At 40.9% G+C, this 25,411-nt stretch overlaps 1 protein-coding gene across 6 annotated transcripts in view; it reads left to right on the top strand.

Annotated features, from left to right (window-relative positions):
• The window catches only part of fhod1 (formin homology 2 domain containing 1), a 43,174-nt gene that overhangs the window by 6,544 nt on the left and 11,219 nt on the right, over positions 1-25,411 (top strand). For 2 of the 6 annotated variants that reach the window (XM_066713359.1, XM_066713360.1), the window contains exons 4-12: positions 13,323-13,390; positions 14,673-14,778; positions 15,197-15,291; positions 15,644-15,755; positions 16,455-16,549; positions 16,675-16,818; positions 17,488-17,933; positions 21,348-21,455; positions 24,508-24,597. In XM_066713359.1, coding sequence (XP_066569456.1) covers positions 13,323-13,390; positions 14,673-14,778; positions 15,197-15,291; positions 15,644-15,755; positions 16,455-16,549; positions 16,675-16,818; positions 17,488-17,933; positions 21,348-21,455; positions 24,508-24,597 — 1,264 coding nt within the window. Of the gene's footprint in view, positions 1-13,322; positions 13,391-14,672; positions 14,779-15,196; positions 15,292-15,643; positions 15,756-16,454; positions 16,550-16,674; positions 16,819-17,487; positions 17,934-21,347; positions 21,456-24,507; positions 24,598-25,277; positions 25,302-25,411 lie in introns of all 6 variants that reach the window. The other 4 variants (XM_066713362.1, XM_066713363.1, XM_066713358.1 and 1 more) reach the window with 3 other exon arrangements.

Raw genomic sequence — 25,411 nt, forward strand, 5'->3', positions numbered from 1 at the left:
TGCTGTGCAGATGTTGCTCCCTACCTCCTGCCACACTCACTGTTTCCAGACACGCTGGGAGGGGCTGCCAGCCTCCTTTAATACACACTGCAGTCTGAATCTTTAAATGTAGTTTGTCTTGTTAAAGAACGACTGTTCGTTACAGAAAACTTGGTAATATTAACATTAACATAAACATAACATTAACTTTCTGACTTTTTTTTTTTTTTTTTAATGGAGATTGTGTGTGTATGAATGCATGCATGTATGTACAGATGGGTGACAAATTAAAGGAAAAACAACATAGTGTCTCAGTAAGGTGTTGGGCACCACAAGCCGCCAGAACAGCTTCAGTGCTCTTGGCACAGATTCTGCGAGTCTCTGGACTCTACTGGAGGGATGAACACCATTCTTCCAAAAGATATTCCCTCATTTGGGGTTTTGATGATGGTGGTGGAGAGCGCTGGTCGGTCCAAAATCTCTCATAGGTGTTCAATTGGGTTGAGATCTGGTGACTGCGAAGGCCATAGCATATGGCATTTTCATACTCCTCAAACCATTCAGTGACCCCTCGTGCCCTGTGGATGGGGGGCATTGTCATCCTGGAAGAGACACTCCCATCAGAAATCAGAAATATTTCACCATAGGATAAAATTGATCACTCAGAATAACTTCTCTCTAAGGGGACCCAAACCATGCCAGGAAAATGCCCCCCACAGCATAACAGAGCCTCCGGACCTCCTCACTGTAGGGGTCCAGCAGTCAGGCCTGTTCTCTTAGTGTCACCACACATGCACTCGCCCACTTGTCGAGTGCATGTGTGGAGAAAATGTTTTTTGCACCACTGAACTCTCAAATATGCATGTGTCTTTCTAATGAGGGGTTTAAGCACTGCAACCCTACTATAATATCCCTCTCTGTGCAGTTCTCGATGGACTGTTCTTGCTGACAAAGTCTGATCACGTCCTGAATTAACATTCTCAGAAAGAGTTGCTCTTCTGTTTTTCCTTACATATCACAGTAATGCACGAGCATCACGGTCATCGAATGTGTGCTGTCGACCACAATTTCCAACCCTATTTATTGATGTGTTTCCCATAGATCTAAATGCAGATGTAACTTTAGTCACTGTTCCTATTGAAACACTAGCCAGTTGAGCAGTCTGTGTGACATACGTTCCTGCCATTAGTGCCCCAATAATGACCCCTCTTTCAGAGTCGCTTAGATCCTTTCCTCTTGCCATCTTGATCCAACATGGAGGTCAACTGGGCCTGCTCAGCATTTTCATACATGCCACAGAGCTTGATAGGATGTTAATTGCTTAATTGTATCATGTAGTACACCTGTTTGGAGGCATCTGCATTTATTGTGTTCCTCCTCTCATTTATTTAGGTTTTTCCTTTTTTTTCACCGATCTGTATATATATGTGTATGTATGTACGTGTATGTGCATAGATATGGACAGGGACACAGAGAGATCTACTGGTCATCTAGAGCAGGGGTTCTTAACCAGGGGTGTTTATTTATAAACAGCACATTGATGGTTAATTTGGTGTGTTTAATTTTTAGTTTAAGAACAACTGTTAAATATAATTTCAAGATGGCGAATTAGTCATTCATGTTCTGCATCAATACATCTGCCCCTCTGAATAGCCATGCATATCTGCAGAGTATATATTCCCTACAATCACTCCATCTCTGTCTAGAAGCTGCTTCCCGGGGACTGTCTTGAAGCCTATCGGGTCCAAAAGCAAACCTTTCCCATTCGGCTGCCGTATCAGGCCTGGCATTTTCATTTTTTTATATCCATGGATCGCATTACAGTCTATTTTTTCTAGTGCTCTTATTTAACCTTGTGGTAAACCTTCTGGAAGCACATCCCCTGGCTCATGGAACATATCATTGTAGGGAGTCACAGCTCAGAGTTAGTCCTGTGAAACTGATCCCGGCCGCTGGCAGCTGTCTATGGCTGGTGACGCAGCGCTCAGTGGTTTGGTTTGGGGCTCTGAGAGAACAATATCTGTTTCAGCTTTAAAAGTAAGCAATTTAGTCATTGTAATTGAATAAATGGATTACAAATACAATATAAATATTCGGTGTACGTAGGTATTATAGGTTTCAAATATTTAAATAGAACCCAATCGTAGTCCTAATAGAAAAAACATAGGTCTCTAAGTCTCTAACTTTATATCTAAATATGCATTGTTTATATTTTCATTTCTTTTTAAAATTGTATATTTTATTTTATCTTACTTATGCAATTACTTATTGAACTAATGGTAGTCAAAATAAGTAATTGTAAAGCAAATAAAATGTTAATTCAGAAGTTCCATACTCTAACATTAAGTGACGTCCGTATTGGTTCTGCAGATTTAAAATGCTGTCTTTTCTAAACCATGTTCCGCATAGTGGTCTATGACTATGTGCAGTGAAGCACTTTCTGTGGAAAGAAAAATAACCTATATGCTTGCCTCTGTGAGGAATATGTTATATATACCGAAGGTCCTGGAAAAAAAGCAGTCATTTCATGATTCACTCAAGGTTTTATTGCTTAGAATGGCAATTGTCTGCAGTAATTAATACACTGAACAAAAATATAAATGCAGCATGTAAAATGTTGGTCTCATGAGCTGAAATTAAAGGGCCCAGAAATTTTCCATACGCACAGATAAAGTGTGTTAGTGAGCATTTCTCCTTTGCCAAGATAATCCCTTCACCTGACAGTTGTAGCATATCAAGAAGCTGATTAAACAGCATGATCATTACACAGGTGTACCTTGTGCTGGGGACAATAAAAAGCCACTCTGAAATGTGCAGTTTGTCACACAACACAGTGCCACAGAACTCACACATTTTGAGGGAGCGTGCAATAAGCATGCAGGAATTTCCACCAGAGCTGTTGACAGAATTGAACGATAATTTCTCTACTATAAGCCGCCTCCAACGTTGTTTTAGAGAATTTGGCAGGACGTCCAACCGACCTCGCAACCGCAGACCACTTGTACCGCTCCAGCCCAGGACCTCCACATCCAGCTTCCAGTTTCTGCCAATATCCAGCAGCTTCACCCAGCCATTGAAGAGGAGTGGGATCACATTCCACAGGCCACTATCAACAGCCTGATCAACTCCATGCAAAGGAGATGTCACGCTGCATGAGGCAAATTGTGATCAACCAGATACTGATTGGTTTTCTAATCCACACCCCTACCAGTTTTTTTAAGGTGTCGGTTACCAACAAATTCATACCTGTATTCCCAGTCCCAGTGAAATCCGTAGATTAGGGCCTAATTAATCTTCAAATTGACTGATTTCCTTATATGGACTGTAACTCAGCATAATCTTTGAAATTACTGCATGTTGCTTTCATGTTTTTATTCAGTATACTTAATTAAATATCTGAATACTCGGAGTGGTTACTAAATATTAGAATACTCCATAAAAAATATTTTAAATGAAAATTTCTGTGGAATCTGGTATTTTGCTACCGGTTTCAGGGGCAGAGATATGGAGTAGCTCTTACTTCAAAGTAAAAATATCTAAACAAACTAGCTTCCCTCACAGCAGTGCCTGCGCTGATAAGCATCTCACATAATTACCAAGGAACTATGTAAAAAGCTGCCAGATGCCTCAAATCAAGACCATTGAGCTCTGCCTGGAGCCATTTCTTTGAAAACGTGTCTAGAAATAGTGGTGCATACTGTTGGCACTGTCATACAACCTCTTGCCAGTTATCGCTTTGGTTTTATATATTATGTTACTGGTACATAATTAAAGGACTTTGGAAGTATTTACATTTGAATGCACACTATTATAGTGTTATAACGTCTGCATATTTCACCAAACTTAATGTCATAAAATTCCCTTGTCTGTGTTAAATTAAAAAAAAAAAAAACATGATTATAATGACTATATGTATTTTTGTTTCTCCAAAATGTTACCAAGCAGGGGAAACTCGGGACTGGATTGAAAGGAACAGCAGTGCCGTGTGGTAATAATCTCAAGGAGTGCTCTGTACTTTATAATATCTGCCTGCAGGGCTCTGTACTGTTCTGCAAATCCTGAGAGTAATTTAGATTGCTGGAAGTTTGGCAGTATGTGCAAGAATGTGTTCTTTTCTTTCTGTAGTACCAGCTACTCTAATGATGTTCCCTGTGTTTTAGAACATGTCCTTATATGGACCTGGAGATGTGTGTATCCCACAACAACAGGGCGGTTTACCATACCTTAAAGCAGCCCACCTAAAGAATACCATGTGTGTCCAGCCTCCTCTGATCTCAATAATGTGAACCCCTCCCCCAGACTCTCCCTGGGGCTCCAGAGTGATTTTGTTATTATCCTTGAGAACCACACCCACTAAACCTGAATTAACTTCCACAATGCCCAAGTTTGAGAAGTAGGTAAACTGTGCCTTAACGGTTTGTTTGAGCAGAAATGAACATAGGTATCAATAAACATGAAGACTACTATGTAATGTGAGGAAACAGTCTTTTCAGCACAAGCAGAGTGCCATTGTTTTCTCACTTCCGTGGTAATAGTGTTCCCAGAATTCCATGAATATCGTCTATTTATAACCTCCTTGCCCTAGCAGGACAAGAAGCCGCCTCCTGCCTGGCGTGGTTATAGGACTTCCTCAATAGTGCAAACGACCTCCCTCCCCTTCACATTCATCATGAAATATAAGCCCTGGAGAGTTTTATTACAATGGAGAAGAAAGGTCTATGTAAGATGCAAGACCAGTCAATACGTATTCTGCAATAATAATAAAAAATGTATCTATTTGGAATTGAACATAGTCTGATGCTGCGTATATGGTCTCCTCCTGTCCCCATGAGCCCCAGCATGGAGGAGATTATGAAATTTGAATGCAGCCTTTAATCCATCAGTGAATGCCTTCATCTCTTAAGTATTTTAAAAATGACTGTTTAGCTTTGTGCCAACATCAATTGTAAGATATGGTCTGATTGGACTGTTGAAATCTAACTGGTGTTGCTTTTTACACTGAGGCAGCTTTTGTGAGTGAGCGGATGTTTTAGCTAACTGAACACAAACGGTTCATGTGGTTCTTATTGAGAAGGTGTTTAATTCTAACAGATTTACTGCTGGCATTTAACCTTTGGTATTGACTAGTGCACGGAAGACTTCTATGAGCTATTATCATTGTTTTTTTCAGTTTTAATTTATTATAAATCTATTAGTCAAAATTAACAGGAAATATCTGTGACTTATTATGTGGTTAATTTGAAATGTTACTGCACTGCAGTGCCGCGGAGCAATCCGTTTCCTAGTGCATGCGCAGTGGGCCCTCAAAATGGCATCGTGCAGTGATGTACATTTTAAAGAATGGGCTGTTATTGATTTTCTTGTGGCTCAGGTGTGCTCAGATTTGTTCTCCTGTTACAAGGCTAAAGGGGTTAAAGCTTTTTGTCATTGAGCGTCACTGGGGATGAAACATGGATCCATCACTTCGAACCGTAGACCAAAAGACAGTCATTGGAATGGCATCTTCCAACTTCTCCCCAGAATAAGAAGTTTAAGGTTACCCCTTCATCAGGGAAAGTCATGGCAAATGTTTTTTGGGATGCCCAAGGGGTGATTTTTGTAGATATCATGCCACGTGGTCAAACCATTACCTCAGATCGGTACATTCAAACTCTTAAAAAGTTGAAGAAGAGTTTGAATTCACACAAATGTTGCTGAATTCCTCCTTCAACACGACAACACATGACCACACACACATTTGAAAACAGAATGCAATCACAAAACTCAGGTAGACTGCTCTTCTCCAGCTACACTACAGCCCAGATCTTGCTCCCTCAGTTTTCCACCTATTTGGAGCCCTCAAAGATCCCATACATGGGAAAAGGTTTGGGAGTGAAGATGAGGGTATTGAAGAAGTGGCTGCAGGTGCAAGAATGGGATACATGCTCTTGTTTCTCGCTGGTGCAAGGCTGTGGATGGAGATGATGTTAAAAAAATTAGCAGTGTAGTAAATACATCTACTGATCCTTTGACTACGTTCAAACAATTCTATAATACATTACTAGCAATACAAAAATTGTGCTGCAAAACATTCTGGACAACTCTCGTATATAGTATACCTTTAATTGAACTGCATATTGTAATATGGTGGCACGGTGGTGCGGTGCTTTGCGCTGCTGCCCCACAGATCCTGGGACCTGGGTTCAATTCCAGCCCTGTGTGTTGGCCTGTGTGAACTTTGTCTGTTTGCCTGTAGCTGCCTGGGGTTTTGTCAGCTGCTCTGGCTCCCTCCCACATCCCAAAGACATTCTGCTAAGGTTGATAAGCTACTCTGACTTGGCTTATAGAGGTGGCTGTGTCTGTCTGTGTGTCTGTTGTCACATCCAGAGCGTCCCCTGCCACATGCCCTGTGTCCAGAGCTCCTTATGTTCAGATCAGGCACTCCAACATGTATGTACAGTATACTGTAAAATGGGTATCTGATTTGTTAACAAGGTATTGCTTTCCTGCTTCGCTTGTTTTCAGGTTTATATTTTATGACTGTGATTTCACATTGGCTTACTTCATGGATTTTTGCTTCAGAAAATTGGCACAGCACATCCCAAAACCCTGAACATCTACCATTATTTGCTAAGTTAAAAAAAATAAAAAATTAAAAGTTGCTTATTTGATTCACTTGAACTGGAAAAGTGCTATACGTCTTACTTGTATGCTATAACAGCATGTAAAGATGTATAAAACTGTACAAAATGTATCTGGGAGTTGCTGCCCATCACAATGTTACAGTATTACTGCATTATTCCCTCCCGTTCTGGGCATTGCTTTCTGTCTGTCCTCCTGCTTAATGCTTTATTTATGGTGCATTAGGTAAATAATGCATTATAAATAAAGAGTGTAATGTTTTCAGTGGAAAGAGTATAAAAGAAGACATTTAATTTGAACTTTAACAGGACAAATAGGTCAAAAGCATTATGACTCTTCAGATCATTGGATTGTATCCGTTGAGCTGCTGTTCATAATAATAACACGTGCCGTGCAATGCCTGGGAACACGCCAGAGTCCCAGCCGTGAGCCCTGGCCTGCCTGGCTGCTGAGCAGGGAGGCGGGGCTGGAGGACTCGGCCACGGTGCTCTGAGGAGCTGTTTACTGCCTATCACAGACTTGCTCTTGTCAGCCTCAAGATGTGACTTAAACCTTAGGTCATAAAGGAATGGGGGACAGAAACCTTCAAGATGGCACTGCAGCACAAATACTCTTCCCTCTACAAGGTCTAATGAAATGGGTGATTGTAGCACTACCCATTTCTGTCTTGTGGAATTTTGAATATTCTTTGTACCCTGTGAGCTTGTATATAAAAAGAAAATCAAAGAAATACAGAAGCCACAAGCACATATTTTAGGTATCACAGACCTGTAAAATATAGGCCTTGAATATTTAATGTGTAGCCCAGTTGTTTTGTTGTTGTTGACTCCATGTTGAAGTCAGTTTCTAAATCTAAAAATAGACGTTGTGGTTTCAGGGAGCTTGGCTGACTGTGCTGGCTGTCTTATCAGCCTATTATCCTTGTAGGCAGAATCTGACACAAGTTAGAGCCCTTGTGTTCTTCCTTCCCATTCCTGCGGTCAACCTATAGTGGACTAGATTACAAAAAAAAAGCAAGTATCTATAAAGAACAGAATACAATCTGCAATCCATTCAGTTTTAACCTATTATGGTAAGTGACTTTTGTAAATATGTTTAGTGATAATACATTTATATAAAATACTGAATTCATAACATCAGTGCTATAACATATAGGCCAAGCTTATATTACAAAATAAAATAAAAAAATTGCTCACAAGCAGTACATTTATTGTCACTTGCAGTTTCATTAAATTACATCTCGCGTGCATTAGACTACATCTTTCAATTAAATGTAAGCATCGTCCGTTGGTTGACCTGCCTTCTGTCAAGAGTTTGACAGTGTTGTATAAAAACATGGCCTTAGAACATAAGAAAGTTTACAAACGAGAGGAGGCCATTCAACCCATCGTGCTCGTTTGGTGTTCATTAATATCTAAGTGATCCAAGGATCCTATCCAGACTATTTTTAAATGTTCCCAAACTTTCAGCTTCAACCACATCGCTGGGTAGTTTATTCCAGAATGTGACGACTCTCTGTGTAAATAAGTGTCTCCTGTTTTCCGTTTTGAATGCCTTGAAGCCCAATTTCCATTTGTGTCCCCGGGTGCGTGAGTCCCTGCTGATCTGGAAAAGCTTTCATGCCTTTCATGATTTTGAAAGACTTGGATCTAGTCCCCACATAGTCTCCTCTGTTCCAGGGTGAAAAGGTTCAGTTCCTCAGTCTCTCAGTAGGACTTTCCCTTCAGACCTGGAATAAGTCTGGTTGCTCTCCTCTGAACTGCCTCTAAAGCAGCGATATCCTTCTTGAAGTGTGGAGCCCAGAACTGTCCACAGTATCCAGATGAGCTCTAACTAGTGCATTGTACAGTCTGAACATCACTGCCCTTGTGCTCAATTCTACACTTTTGACAATATACCCTAGCATTCTGTTTGCCTTTTTTATTGCTTCCCCACATTGCTTGGATGGAGAAAGTCCACATAGACTCCTAGGTCTCTCTCATGTGATACTTCATCTAGATCTGTACCTCCCATAGTGTAATTATAGTGGACATTTTTGTTACCTGCATGTATTACCTTGCACTTGTCCACATTGAATTTCATCTGCCAGGTGTCGGCCCACAACTGAATATTATCCAAGTCCCTTTGAATAACCTGTGCTGCCAAGATTGTATCTGCTGAGCCACCTATTTTAGTATCATCTGCAAATTTGACAAGTTTGCTAACTATCCCAGAGTCCAGATCATTAATATAGATTAGAAAAAGCAAAGGCCCTAGTACTGATCCCTGTGGAACTCCACTAACAACCTCACTTCAGTTAGAAGTGACTCCTCTAATCGACACCCTCTGTTTCCTAGACATCAACCAGTTCATAATCCATCTACTTACATTACCCTGAATGCCTACAGCTTCCAATTTGAGGATCAGTCTTTGGTGTGGAACCTTATCAAAAGCTTTTTGGAAATCTAAGTATATCATATCATATGCTTTCACGTGATCTACAGCTGCAGTTGCATGTTCAATTTTTTTTAAATAAATTAGTAAGACATGATCTGCCTCGTCTAAACCCATGTTGACTATCTCCAAGAATATGGTTTTCATTAAGATGCTCCTCTATTTTCTGTCTAATCATTTTTTCCAACATTTTACAGGTGATGCAGGTGAGACTGATTGGTCTGTAATTTCCTGGCTCAGTTTTGTCCCCTTTCTTGTGGATTGGTATGACATTTGCTGTCTTTAGTCAGTTGGCACATCCCCTGTTATAAGTGTCATTTGTAATAATCGAGTTAGCGGCCTATAAATAATTTCCCTCATTTCTTTAAGTACTGTTGGAAATATCCCATCTGGCCCAGGTGATTTGTTTGTTTTTAATTCTGCTAGTCCCTTTAGTACCTCCTCCTCATTTATCCTGATCTCTCTTAGGGTTTGACTGGACTGATTGTCAACCTGTGGCATGTCATCTGTTTTTTCTTTTGTAAAAACCTCTGTGAAATACTCATTTAGAATATTTGCCACATCTTGTTCGTTTTCCAAGATACTTCCATTTTTGCCCTTTATCTGTTTCACTTCCTCCTTTATTGACCGCTTGCTGTTGTAATATTGAAAAAAGCTCTTTGCATTAGTTTTAGCTCCAAGAGGTATGTTTATTTCTATTTCCCTCTTTGCTTTCCTGATCCCTTTCTTAAGATCTCTTTGCAGCTCAACATATTCTATGTATTTTGTTTCGTCACCATCCCTTTTGTATGCGCTATACAACATTTTCTTCCTCTTTATATTTTTTTGCATACCTCTATTAAACCATTTTGGCGAGTGTTTTTTGTTCCTCAATTTGCTAAGTTTTGGTAAAAATTGCTCCTGAGCCTCAAGTAGTATATTCTTAAAATATACCCATCCATTTTCAACTAACTCTGTATCCAGTGTGCTCCAGTCTACCTCTTCTAAGTGCCGTTGTAGACCATTGTTTTAGACTTGGACCTTGTTTTTTGAAAGAATGCCTCAAAGCTAACCATATTGTGATCACAGTTTGCCATTGGTTCTCTAACTACTGTCCCCTTAACTCTATCTTGGTCATTTGAAAAGATCAAGTCAATGCATGCGCTCTCTCTGGTTGGTTCCCTGACAAATTGAGTTAGAAAGCAGTCATTTACCATCTCAACCATTTCCATTTCTGCTTCTGTAGTCCCCACTGGGCTTTCCCAGTCTAAGTTTGGGAAATTGAAATCCCCCATTATAACAGCCACATCCTTGCTACATGCAGTCATGATTACACTGTACAATGCAGCATTTTTCTGAATATCTGAGTTGCGTGGTCTGTAACACACTCCTACCGCTAATCCTCCAGATCTCTTGTTCAAAAGTTTCACCCACAAAGATTCTGTTCCGTTACTGGGATCTAATACAAGTTCTTCTGCCTCAATGTCATTTTTCACATATAATGCTAACCCACCCCCTCTTCGATTTTGCCTGTCTCTCCTAAACTATGTGTATCCTTCCAACTTGTATTCATCCCCATCATTTTCTGTAAGCCATGTGTCTGTCACTCCTACAACATCGTTGTCACATGCTAGCACTGTGGCTTCCAAGTCTAACATCTTGTTCCTTATACTCCTGGCATTGAGGTACAAACATTTCAGGACTTTCCTACTGGCAGTTTCCCTTGGTTTTCTTTCCTTAGTGGAACATCTCCCATTGTCAGAGCTCCCTGCCCCCCTGGTCCCTAGTTTAAAAGATTCTCAATTCCACTGCACATACGCTCTCCCAATGCATTGGCCCCCCTTCTGTTTAGATGTAGACCGTCTGGTTTGTACAGGTCCCATCTATCCCAGAAGAAAGACCAATGCTCCATAAACCTAAACTCCTCTTCCCTACACCAAGCTTTCAACCACGTGTTAAACTTTCTAATCTCTGCCTGTCTCCCTGGCCTGGCACATGGTACCGGAAGTATTTCAGAAAAAACTACCGTGGAGGTTCTGCTCTTTAGTTTTGTTCCTAACTCTTTAAATTTGTCTTGCAGAACCTCTGCCCTACCTTTTCCTATGTCATTGGTTCCAATGTGGACCATGACCAGTGGATTCCCCCCGGCTTTGGCCAGTAGCCCGTCTACTGGTTTAGGGAGATCTGCAACCTGAGCACCAGGCAGGCAAGATACCATGCGGGTCTCCTTGTCACTAGAACACACTGTGTGATCTACACCTCTAAGAATTGAGTCAACTACTATATCTATCTCCCTCTTCTGGAGGGGAGTGGGCACCATGGTGCTCTGGTGCTCAACTGCCCCCCCATCACCCTCTGAGCTGTCACTGTCCAACTCGGTGTCCAGCAGTTGGAACTTGTTGAGCAATTCAAGCTCTTGGGGTGTCTCTAGGGGTTGTGCACGCCCTTTTCTGCGGTTACGACCTACTATAACCCAGCAGTTCTCTACGCTGTCCTGCTCTAAGGTCTCAACTCTCATAGGTTTTGGCATGCACATCATCTCTCTCATGGGCTGATTGACTAATTCTTCTATATCCCTAATACAGCGCAGATCGACAAGCTGAGCCTCAAGATCATGAACCTTGATCTCTAGGATTTCAACCTGCCGACAACGTTCACAAATGAAATCTTCTTGGATGAGTTCATCCAGGAAGGCAATCATTCTGCAAACCTGACACTGTAGTGGCCACATGCTTCTAAATGTTACTTTTTTGTTTTGTTTGTTTCTTTATACTTCTCTTGGTTCCTGCTGCTAGTCAACTGCCTAACTTTTGTCAGCGAGAAACAGCTCAGCTCTTTCTCAACAGCTGCTTTAAGTAGCTTTTGTCTACCTACCACCAATTCACACCTAACTGGCCCCACATGGCTCCTCCTGCAACAGAATTCCTGCTAGTCCTAGACAGAAACTCCCTTCTACAACCTGTTTACTTTCACCAACTCAGCAGCTGAACTGAATTGACTTCAATTTAGGCAAACTACAGACAATGCTAACGTCAATTTAAGGCAAACTTAAAACAAAATGAGCAATGCTGAGACTATTCTGAAACTAGTCAAACAACAAGATCGCTACCTCTCACCTGTACTCTCCCGTCTCTCTCTGTGGCAACTTGTAAATACTTCTGTTTCCTTAAGAAACTTAAGAAACGTGTCTTTAAGTATTTATAGAATTGGTAACAACTGACAAAGATCTTTAGGCTTTCATGTTAAATTGGGAAATAATTATTCAGCTGTCAAACTAATTTTAAACTTTGCACACCTGTAAGAAATTTAAAGAGGTTCCTTAACACTACAGTGTTTGGTGAATTGTGCATTTAATTTTCAACAAAGCATATGTAAAAATGTATGTATTTGAAATTATATTTAGCAGCAGAATACCAAGTGCTCCAAGTGCCCAGGTGGCAGCTTCTTGTTGGATTACTTCTGTGAAGTGGTCTTTAACTTTTTGTAACAGTTGCAACCAGCTTGTCTGTTTTCAGAATATTATTTTCCCATATATTGTTGGTCAAATGTATTCAATTTGGCAGTTAACCTCAAAGAATGTCATGCCTGCTACACAGCCTTGATAGCACAAAGAAATGCCTCTGTCTAAATGAAAATTACATCTTGGCAGCGTTCATCACTTTATTTCCCTCATTTTTACTGGAGGGGGTTGTTTAATAGCTGTCAATATCTGCTGATAAATGTTGTTCTATTGTAGTCTTTGAAGTGTGGTCTAAAGATAAATTACAAGTTGTGCACAATTATACCCATTGGATGTACAGAATACCAGGTGTACATTGTTGCATGTATTAGTTAAATTAAGTGCTTTTTGATTGCATTGTTTTTGACTTCATGCTTATGTCCCTCGAGGTTTCTTTTAACACCTCAATTTATTCAAATACCATTTTTATCTTATCATAATTAGTTTTAATTTTTGTAATTAGTCAAAGCACAATTTGTTGATTTCTGAATTGTGAATTAATTTACCATAGCTGGGTAGGCTGCAGAAACATCTAGGGCATAGCAGCTGAATTACAATTGAGAACACCGAAATTGCAGGACCCTAGTCATAAGGGATTAAACAATTTACTCACTTTATCGGTGGGACTTTATTTAATTTTATGCTTTTTTATTTAAGCACTCACATCATGTTTAACAATTGTGGTTTCAAAGTCTGTCTTCAGAAAATGTGATTGACGATAGCTTCTACAGGCTTCTGATAACAGCAAGGGAGTCTGACTGGAAGCATCTTAAATGAATTCCCATATTGATGTCATCCCTGCTTTTTTTAGAGAAGCTGTACAACTCCCATGGGCCAGAGCTGCGACGGTCCCTCTTCTCTTTGAAGCAGTTATTTCAGGTAAGGAGCTGAAGACGGCCGTACACCTGAGTGCAGGGCGGGGTGAGGGTTGTGCTGTCAGGTGTGTGGCTTGATCTGGGCAGTTCCCAAGTTCAGTGAAACTAGCCTGGTCTGTATGGATGTTGTATCTGGCTCTGAAGTATTCAAGTACTGCACTACTCACTGCCTCATTCTGACAACAAACTTCCCATTTAGTTTTCAAAGTAGAATGTCAGACTTTTGGCAATATAACTGTGCTTTATAGCCCCTCATACATACTCTTACTTTGGCTTATTTGGTTCTTAAATCTGTTGAGAATGGTGAATAGCTGCCATATGACTGGTCAATTTAAGCAATTATTTCATACTCAGTTTTTCCCCCGTGATGCACCAATTTCCATTTACGTATATTGTATATGAATTTGGAAAGTTTAGGCCTAGATATTTGATTCTTTCCATGTTTTATACTGCCACCTTATGTTCAAATAGGGTAAGTGTAACTGGAAATTATATGACGTGAACAGGGGAAGTGCAGTTGCCAAATGTAAATTCAACAAACTGAGGAAATATCATCCTTAATATACAAATACATTGTACAAACCTTGAAAAGAGGGCAGTATAAAAATTAGTGTCCTGGCAACAACAAGCAGAAATATGGATAAAAAAAACACGCAACTAAAAACTAAAGATAAAATATGTATGATACTCTGCTGGAAACAGATGTACTTCAAAACTGACTAATCCAAGCTGGCCGCCCCCCAAGCCTAGCCCCTCTCAGAGCTGGAGGAGCTGCAGTGTTGCCCTTTGCTTCTAGACAGTTTAACTCATAGGAAAATGTTCTCTAGTAGTATTTGGTGTTCTATGTGGAATGAGTCCTGTGAATGATTTCAGTTTGAAATGTTGCTAATACTGAGCTGATCTGTTCTCAGTACCTGCTGCCCACCAGGAGCAGATCAACCAGTACTTACGTTAAATTTGTGTTAATTAAACATGGCACAGAGTTGTTATGATCATCATCAATTTAAGTACTTTTAGATTATGGAGAAAACCATAAAATAGGGATGTATTCTGAAATGTAATGCTGCTTCCATATAAAGAACAAACCATGGTGAGGTTTGTGTTTAAATCCAGTAAAATCCCAGGAATGTCCACCACCTGGATATTGTCTATCCTGTCTCCAGTCACTGGTGTGAGAGATGAGGTTCAGATGCATTTTGATTGTAGTGTCAAAGGCTTCTGCAGCTGGAAATCCTTGGTGGAGGTAGGAGGATGTGGTTTCTTAAACTCTGTGTGTTCTCCTGCAGGATGACAAAGACCTGGTGCCAGAGTTCGTCAGCTCTGAAGGCTTGACGTGCTTCATCAAAGTCGGAGCTGAAGCCGACCACAACTACCAGAACTACATTTTGAGAGGTAGGGTCTGCTGACTTCTGCCCTCCCCGCCTGGGTCCCATTGTGCTGTCCTGCAGTCTGCACAGAAGACCCGGAGGGATGAAGGCAGCACATTACTTGTATTTCACTTCTGTGATATCCCCATTAATGTGAATCACAAACCTTCTGGGAATTAAGTCTTATTTTGGTGCATAATGGAAAACAATCCTGAGCTGAAAATGCTGTTTATCACATGGATTCCATGACTGCACTGAGGCATTCATTATAAACACAGTTGTACAGTAACTGCTCATGCTTCAGTGGGGAATGAAGCATCTGATTAATATACTGCAGGCCAATGAGAGAAAATAAACTAAAGCAACACAGAGTGTCAGAGTAGTGAGTAGTTGCATGTGGGTTTTTTTGCTCGTCCAATTCTGAGCTCGTCCTGTTTTTGCAGCTCTGAGTCAGATCATGCTGTTTGTTGATGGAATGAATGGAGTCATAAACCACAATGAAACTGTGCAGTGGCTGTACACGCTTACTGGGAGCTTGGTGAGTACACACTACAGTACTTGGAGGGTGTAGCAGCACAAACATGGGTTTGAAATGTGATGGCATGAGTATATAGTGACTAAAAGCCCTTTATGTGGTGATTATAGGTCTTGTATAGGGGGTTATAGGCCCTGTCTTCATGTACAGTACAATTGTTCTAACATTTTTTATATCCTATATTATTGCAGGTGTGTATCTATATTCCGTCTGGTTAGAAGTTCATCAAGTTTTTAGTGACCTGCTGCGAAATAATTGCTCTGATCTCTCTTTTCTTTCTGGCCCATTTCCAAACTCCAAATTATTCACTCCTTCTCTCCCTCTCTCCCTCTCTCCCTCTCCTTCTCTTTATCAGTCTCGCCTTGTAGTAAAAACTGCTCTGAAGCTCCTCATTGTGTTTGTGGAGTACACCGAGGCCAATGGACAACTCCTCGTCCACGCGGTCAACACTGTGGACAGCAAGAGAGGTTCCTTACATAAACCCATTGTTGCAAAATAAAAACTTTGTTACAGTTAAATAAGTACTGTCATCAAAACGGGAAACGTTGAGATAATGAACATGTGTTAAAATATTGCAGATGAGAAGTTTGTCAGCTTGTACCTAATATTCCTGGTTTCAAGCTTAATACAGCTTCTCCTATGGAGCTGTATGTATGATTGTGAATTTATTACTGTCATTTTACCAGGGCATATGTAATAGCAAAGCTATTTTGTCTGTGAGAGATGCAGGCTCTTGCATTGTTGGAAGTTGATGAGAACTGTTCTGTATATATATTTCTCCTGTTTACTCTACAATTATCAGTCAACGGAAGTAGAAACCGTGCTGTATGGTTTGGCTGCTTTCCTTCACAATGTTTAGATTAGTAACTATCCTAAGCACTTACAGTTGTCAATCTTACCATGAGTCAGTTTGTGGACAAACTTTCTTATATTGTAACTGTGAACATCCCTCATTTATGAAGTATTACTTAACTCCTTCTTTTCCACTGTAGTTTACATAAGTATGTAGATTTCTATCATACAGCATTGTTGTTGAGGAAGCTAGAATCCATTGTGGAGATGGTTTTATCTGAAGTTGTGCTCAAATGAGTCCACTGCCAGTGTTGTGACTCGTCTGGCCTCTATGCCAGAGCTGGCAGGCTAGCTTACACTGCACGCTGTTTCAGGTGCCCTGCCCTGGTCCTGCCTAACGGACATCCTGGAGGAGAGGAACGGAGCAGATGGTGAGCTGCCTGTGTTCTCCATGTCCCTCATCAACAAGGTACCTCGCTTAAAGAGCTCACACTTATGAAGACATGAAAGAGTTTATTTTCATGGCTCATTGAGTACTCCTATAAACACTGGAATTAACTGCATTAACCCTCTCTGTTGTGCCCCTGTGTCCAGACACTGGCCGCCCTCCCGGACCAGGACTCCTTCTATGATGTCACCGACTGCCTAGAGCAGCTGGGCATGGAGGAACTCATGCACCGACACATGAACAGCAAAGGAGCGGATCCAGACCTCAAGCACCAGTTCACAATATATGAGGTAGGAGCTCTTTTGAACATAACCAGGGAGCTGACTATTGTGTTTCTATTAACATGCAGTGTGATTGCTTATTTTAAAGAGGTATTAGTTATTTTAATCCCATTCAAAACATTAAAAGATTATTTCTATTTAAATGATAGTGATGTACTAACTTAATGGTGTTGAGGTGTTTATATTGGTTACCAACCTGTTGGAATTACATTGCTTATGTCACTGTTTTAGTCAGTTGGCCTGCCAGACTGTGGCACATTATGACGCACTTATTTAAGCCCTTAGAAGGGCGTACGTGATGAAAAACAAAGAGTGTGTGGTTAATTGCTGAAAGGCTGTGTTCTTCTGTTGGTAGAGTTTTGCCTTTTAGGGAATTTAAGGGAGTCCCCAATATCTTCTAATCCTCTGTAGTTCCAGTTCTCTTCTGAATACATTTTCCATTAAAAACATTTAGAAAGCAACAATGGTTTTCGCAACACGGGCTAGACTGCAGCATTATAGCCAGTCTGGGCAGTTCCCCACAATGCCTTCCAGCAGCCAGCAATGGGCCGTGTCTTGGACAAGTGTACTGTGTCACCATGCTGCTGAGTCATAGCATTACATCATGTCCCTATGTTCAGCGTTGTGCTCAGCGTTGTGCTCAGCGTTGTGCTCAGCGTTGTGCTCGGTCTTGTGCAGAACGCTCTGAGGTACGAGGATGGAGAGTTGGACGAGGCTGCACCGCATGTTCGGAAGGACCGGCGGAGACTGGCCCCAAGTGCAGAGGAGGCCCGCAAGAACCGCCGGACATCTGGACAGAGCCTGCCAGAGGTGTCGCTCACTCCTCCATCTCCTGCCTCCCTGCCCTTGCCACCCTCCTCTGACTCCCCTACCTCGGCTCCCTCCTCCGCCTCTCCCAGCCCTACCAGTGAGAGGTCAAGCCCTGACCAGCAGGCGGACACCCCGATCTCCATCCCCTCTCCCACAGTGCCGGAGCGCAGCCCTCCCTCAGCGCGTGCCCAGCTCTACTCCCACAGCACTACGCACAGCAGCCCTTCCAGCTCCCCCCCACCACTGTCTCCAGCCCCCAGCAATGGTGACACACCACCCCCTGTGGCCCCGGATCAGGACTCGCACCCGTTACCGTAAGTGTTCAGCCCTCACACCTGTACCCCTGCACTGCCTGTGCCTGGAAGTGGCTATGTTGGTTCACAGAAGGAAAGCCACAGAAACCACACTATGTAATTCATATTTATTGATGGAAATATTTTTGTATTATTTTATGAATGTTTGATTTATTAATCAATTTGAAGAAGACCTGTGCATATTGGTGGTACAATGTATGGGCTAGTGCAGATCCAGAGCTAAATATGGAAATACGCTGTCTGTGCAGGGATTGTTTGTTTCAAACATGTGAAGAGACCTTCGGTGTTATGTTTCCATACCAGGTTTGGGTTTCTTTCAAGATTTTATTTCTGTAGCTTGTATTTCATTCCTGTGAGAGGCAATGCATTTACATTACAGGTTATATGTTTTCTTTCTATGTTACCCAATCGCTCAATTTAAAACTAAGTATTGTTAAGCAGTCTTCATGTGCCCTATCCTTTCCTCTGCTTTCAGTCTTTATTGTAGTACATTAGTCTAATGTTTTAGCAGAAGATCATAGGTTTCCAGTGTTTTGTGATTAAGGAGTTTACCATGTGATAAACTGTAGATTGAGTGTGCTATGAGTTACTGTAGGACAGGTTAAGCAATTGGATATTCTGTTTCTGTTATTAGCATGTCTGCTTTCCGTCTGCACGTGATAATGTTGTTCAGGCCTGTAACAACAGAACGCACTCTATTTTTGGCTGTGACTGAAATGAGTAATGCTGTAATCCTGGCGAACACATGAAAAGCTCACTCAGGGTATTAAAGGCCCTGGGAAGGCAGAACCACTGTACATGTGGGAGAAACAAATCCAGGTAAATCCAAAGACGGGTATTTACGTTTGCCATGTCATCTTCCATATGTGGTAGAAATTTGTGGTTGAAGCCACATCTGTTTTCACATATTTCACTCTGCTGTATAGAAAGCTGGACTAGAGGTTATAAAGTCAATACTCTTTAGTAGAAAAGCTAATTATTGCACAAAAATCATAGTAGCAGTTCATTAATAAACACTTTAATATAATTTGTCTGGAAAAGGTGATATGAGAAAGGGAGGCATACTCTGTCCCTGTGTCTGTCTGATGTCTGAATGTCTGCCATGTTCTGTGTTGTGTGGGATTATGTGTGTCATTAAGATCTAGGAGATTGCAAGAGCAGCCCTAACATAGCGAGTTGTTTCTCTTTTGTGTGCTAGGTATATGTTAGGAAATATGTGGACATAAATAACTGTTTGGAGTTTATGGTCATTGTAATTCATTTTTACCTGTCAGAAAGTGCTGAAGTTGCAAATTATCAGATTGTTGTTCACAACAAAAGAAATGACTGTGCAGAAGTAGTTGAATATGGCCATTCTGGTCTATATTATTTAATTTAATTTCATTTGAAGGCTTTTACAGTTGTAGGTTTAACACGTTTGCAGGCAAGAATAATGATGTTCTTAGAATTATTTTAATATAACTGCTTTATTAATCAAGCACCAGCATAGATGTCAATAGTATCTGTTGCTAAACACTCTGCATCCATCAAACTGTGTGTCAAGCACTCCTGCAGTCTTAGAATGCAGCTCTCGTTTCTGCAAGACGTTCCCAGTCCTCCAAGGCCCAATTCTGTCTGTTCAGGGATGCTCCCATGCTAATGCCGTCTTGTCTGGCCTTTAGCAGACTTGTCTACAGTGGCAGTAATTCAGACAGTGACAGCGCAGCCTCTTGTACAGCCTACAGAACACAGTACTCACACCACATGCAACACTAGACTAAACACATTAAACAGGAACAAGAACGAGAACTGCTTTTCAGACTCTCTGATAGATTAATACTTTGTATTTTTGTTGCAGTTCTGCACAGTCTCATTCAGTTGAGGGAAACAAGCAAAAGAGGGGTTCGGGAGAGACCAGCAATACTCCAGGAGCTGGAGCTGATCTCCATTTGATTCCTGAAACAGAAACCTGTAGCATTATGAATTATAATTGTGTAGCATCTGGAATTGAAGGTCTAGAAATTTCACAGAACATATTTCTTGTTCTCTCTGTCCATGCTGTGCTCCCTTGGGCATCTAGATGTTTGTGTTTTCCTGTAGGAAGGCTTTAGCAGGGTCAGCCTCCCACAGATAACTCGCAGCTTCACAGCAGTTTCTGATAATGTGATATTTTTTCCAATCAGTGGAGAAACTCTGTAGTTCATTCCAGCTTTTAGGTTATTTTTGTCACGCTGAATACGGCTTCAAAAAGAAACATGAAATATTGATTTATAGTTTTAATAAAGTATTTGAGTCTAGGTATTTGTGTGGTCAAAGATATGTCCAACTTTCCAGTTTGGACATGGAACTGTTTTGTGTGATCTTTGCCCCCCCCAGTTATTACATGCCTTTCTAAGAATAGTTTGTGAAAATTAAAACATTTTATACTGTTGACAAATCTCCGGTGTTCCAGAAGAGTGTGTTTTTCTTGGAACACACGTGTTTGCATCTGAGTAAACTGTCAAGAATGTCTCCTAAGAAGTTGCAGTGTCAGAGCAAAGTGCAGTGAGATATCCAGACAGTGTGCAGTCCCAGCCTAGTGAGTCAGCACTGCTTTGTTGTGGCAGAAGCAGCAGCAGCTTCTTTGTGGGACAAGTGTCTGATAGCACAGTCTCTTGCCCTTTTTCAGTAATGAGTGTTCTCAGTAACCACAACATGTCCTAGAACTCCACATTATCAAAATCATATTCGGGAAGGAAAACGGCATCTGCATGTTTTGTGTTTGTAATCTCTGTGACTTAGCCTTTGCTCTGTATTTCTGTGCAGTAATCCCTCGAGATACATGAGCGTTGTGTTCCTGGAAAACTTTGTGTAGACAAGAATTGCACATTGCACTCGTGGAGAATGATTACATAACAAACAGTAGAAATGTGACTATATGGGTTACACCATATAGGTAGCACAATGAATCATTTTTCCAACAATACTTTATTTATACACTTACTTAAAACATCATATTCAGTGAAGATGCATTCCCTTAACATAGATATAAAGCACTATAAAATAAAAAGACACTTAACATTTTCAATTGAGATCAAGGACAGTCTTAATCAGAAATATTGCTGCTACCAGGCCACATGGAACTCATTGTCAAATTCAAGCAGAAGCCAAAGGTGTTAATGATTTGTGTATTTCAAGGGATCACTGTATTGGTGTGCATGTGGTAGCAGGGTAAATCCTAGCCATAACTCCTGTGAGTTTGGTTCCAGAGATAACTCCAAGGGCTTCTGTACATATTTTCCTTTTTCTATTCATGTTGATTGTAAATAACGGACACTCAAGGTTTGAATTCACTTGTCTAATAACACCTTCTTACCATGTGCTCTTGTCCCATCTGATTTTACCTCATCTCATCTGTTGTACAGATTTCTCTCACAGTTCTGGTTCTTTCGATAGGGGGCGCTCTTTCCTCAGTCATTATGTGTCTTCTCTGGGAATTTCTAGAAGGCCACGGCTTTCTAAAAGTGGGTCAATAACAGAAGAACCTTCTCCAAGAGTCAGCAGGTCTGTACTCCATTTCATTTCCTTCTGTCAAACTGCCTTTTACTTCTCAGTCACTTGTGACATAATCAACTGCACAGACCTCTAAGAGCAGCAGAATACAGTAATATGGAAATGGTGTGTTCTGTGATGGTTTTATGAAGCTTTCTGATACAGGCCTGCTCCACTCCACTCTGTAGAAAGGAGTGTGTCTCAATTAGGAAAGATGAGAACTAGAAACAGCTGGCCCAGATGTGTATAGGGCTTCTCACTCACGGGCTGGGTATAAAGAGATTGAAAGTAAAATATAAGAAACACTAATATATATATATATATATATATATATATATATATATATACACTCACCTAAAGGATTATTAGGAACACCTGTTCAATTTCTCATTAATGCAATTATCTAACCAACCAATCACATGGCAGTTGCTTCAATGCATTTAGGGGTGTGGTCCTGGTCAAGACAATCTCCTGAACTCCAATCTGAATGTCTGAATGGGAAAGAAAGGTGATTTAAGCAATTTTGAGCGTGGCATGGTTGTTGGTGCCAGACGGGCCGGTCTGAGTATTTCACAATCTGCTCAGTTACTGGGATTTTCACGCACAACCATTTCTAGGGTTTACAAAGAATGGTGTGAAAAGGGAAAAACATCCAGTATGCGGAAGTCCTGTGGGCGAAAATGCCTTGTTGATGCTAGAGGTCAGAGGAGAATGGGCCGACTGATTCAAGCTGATAGAAGAGCAACTTTGACTGAAATAACCACTCGTTACAACCGAGGTATGCAGCAAAGCATTTGTGAAGCCACAACACATACAACCTTGAGGTGGATGGGCTACAACAGCAGAAGACCCCACCGGGTACCACTCATCTCCACTACAAATAGGAAAAAGAGGCTACAATTTGCACAAGCTCACCAAAATTGGACAGTTGAAGACTGGAAAAATGTTGCCTGGTCTGATGAGTCTCGATTTCTGTTGAGACATTCAGATGGTAGAGTCAGAATTTGGCGTAAACAGAATGAGAACATGGATCCATCATGCCTTGTTACCACTGTGCAGGCTGGTGGTGGTGGTGTAAAGGTGTGGGGGATGTTTTCTTGGCACACTTTAGGCCCCTTAGTGCCAATTGGGCATCGTTTAAATGCCAACGGCCTACCTGAGCATTGTTTCTGACCATGTCCATCCCTTTATGACCACCATGTACCCATCCTCTGATGGTGATGATCCTTATCCAGCAGGATAATGCACCATGTCACAAAGGTCGAATCATTTCAAATTGGTTTCTTGAACATGACAATGAGTTCACTGTACTAAACTGGCCCCCACAGTCACCAGATCTCAACCCAATAGAGCATCTTTGGGATGTGGTGGAACGGGAGCTTCGTGCCCTGGATGTGCATCCCACAAATCTCCATCAACTGCAAGATGCTATCCTATCAATATGGGCCAACATTTCTAAAGAATGCTTTCAGCACCTTGTTGAATCAATGCCACGTAGAATTAAGGCAGTTCTGAAGGCGAAAGGGGGTCAAACACAGTATTAGTATGGTGTTCCTAATAATTCTTTAGGTGAGTGTATGTATATATATATATATATATATTATAAATATTATATTGAGATTCATTTAATTGTATTATTCTTCACTTCAACCTCTGATTATAGAAGATAGACCTGATCCCAGATTTAGTATTGTCATTTTGTCTGCGGTTCTGGAATGAGCTGCCCATGAGCACTAACTGCATTTTCTTATCGTGACATCTCATTAAGACACACCTGTTTGAATTACACCTGTATACCATTCTAACCTTCTCTCACACCTTAATTTCATTGTAAAGTCGATTTTATTAAAATATGTATTTATTTTACAGTAATGTGGTTACCCTTGTTATTATGTGTATATGTAGAACATTGTATGTTAGTCTTTGTAAAACCACATAAATCACCTTAAAGGCATCTGCTAAATTATTATTATTATTATTATTATTATTATTATTATTATGATTAATTGAACCTGCATGGAGGCATGAGCTATTTTGTGAAAATGAAAAGATTAGAGTTTGAACAAAATAACTGCTTTTTAAAGTATGAATCTCTCCTGTTGCACGATTTAGAGGTTTTGCTGAAAGACTACCCAGTCCATCTTTCCCTATCGTGCCAATGGCAGCTTGGCAGAGCCATGAAAAGCCAACACTGTGCCGGCATTGTGCCAGTGCTCTGCCAGTATGAAGGCTCCTGTGAGCCGCAGGCAGACATAGTCTGCGCTAGTCTGTGCTGTGCCTGGTTAGAGCAGTTAATATGTGCAGGAAAAAGTAAAGTATAAACACCACACCACCCCTCTCTATGTCTCTTGATATGAGAATATGATGATTGATGTTTGTAGCCAGGCACACTCTTCAGAAGGCTTAAATAGTTTGATTCATTGTATGTGACTGTAAAATGTTTACAGGAATTTGCAAAATTAGAACACACATTATTAATCCTTTCCTGGGGATTGTAGAAAGCAGCTGTTTGTGGCAGTTCTGTCCACTCACTACTGCTCTGGCGCACATGCAGTGAGTCAGCAGCACTTCCAGAATATCTGAAGAGATGATTCACTAGTTCTCATGCCCTCTCACATTTGAGCAAACTTCCCCAAAAGATTTAAAACTTTCCACATCCAAAAGCCACAACTGTATACATACTTAAATATGTATATACAGACACACACATTTCATGTACAGGTAGTACATTTTTGTTTGTTTAAAAGTAATGTTTGGATTGTATCTGAAATAGAAACAGCACCTGCATTTAATGAGCAGAGGGGGACTGTCTTTGAAGGTGGGAATAAAAAGCTGGTGTGAGCTCATGGTGTTCATGCTGGGTTCGGGAGCTGCCTGGCTCTAGCAGTGACAGACAGCCTCAGCGCTGTTCTCACAGCCGCTGGGTCAGAGGACTGGGCTGCTGGAGAGCGCTGACAGGAAGCTGTTTTGTCTGCAGACTTTAAAGGCTCTGCAAAGACTTCTGTTGGGCCGGAGCTCGGACACAATGTTGGCTCTGTCTGACGGTGTTTTCTCCCGTTTGCAGCGTCGCTCCCACAGGCTCCTCTGCCTCTGAGAACCGGTCCACACCAGTCCCAGAGAGGGAGCCCCACACTGAAGGGAGAGGCATCTTCAAGTGAGTATCTATCTGCTTGGGCCGTCAGACTGATGGGACTTTCTGTCCCATAATCAGACAATTATGTTTGTAACTGGAGAGTTAATCATTATGCAAAATGTTATTAATTTGTATTTAAATAGTTTGCTTAAACTGTTCAGTAAAAAGTATGTGTGTGGTGTATTTTAATTGCATAGAAGTATGCATTACATATTCTGACATCCCCTAATATTGGCTACAGGTCAAGCATCTGCCTTCCCCCCAAACAGCTCTGTATTTGTATTGATTTATTAATAACTGCATTATTACTATTATTATTACTAAGCAGTTTACAGGAACATAGCTTTATCTCAGTGTTTGCGGTACCTGTTCTTCATATATGTTGACATCTACTATACAGAAGTACTTTTTGTTAAAAATGAATAAGTACAGATAGATAGATAGATACAGATACAAAACTAGATGATAGAATCTGAAACGCTTAATTTACAACATTACCCAGTTGAATTCTCAATATTATTCATCCCTACGTGACTTACCGTCTTTACTGCTATAAACTATGTACCATTGGAACACTCTCCCTGTTCTTCTGATTTCTGTTATTTTCTTTTCCTTTAACACTTGGCTCAAATCCTAATCTCTTTCCTTGCTGTTCTGCCATCCAACATTCCTGTCTGCTTTTACCCGCTTTCCTTTTAAAGACTACACCAAACCGACTTTGTTTGGTAAGTAGAAAACGGCATGGCCAAGGAATGTTGCTCCGTGAGGTGTTTGTATTGTAAAGCATTCTGAATTCTTCTACTGTTGGGAAAGCATGTGAGAGACGACACTGCAG

Source organism: Amia ocellicauda, chromosome 9 (assembly GCF_036373705.1).
Source record: "Amia ocellicauda isolate fAmiCal2 chromosome 9, fAmiCal2.hap1, whole genome shotgun sequence".
NCBI classification, from domain to species: domain Eukaryota; kingdom Metazoa; phylum Chordata; class Actinopteri; order Amiiformes; family Amiidae; genus Amia; species Amia ocellicauda.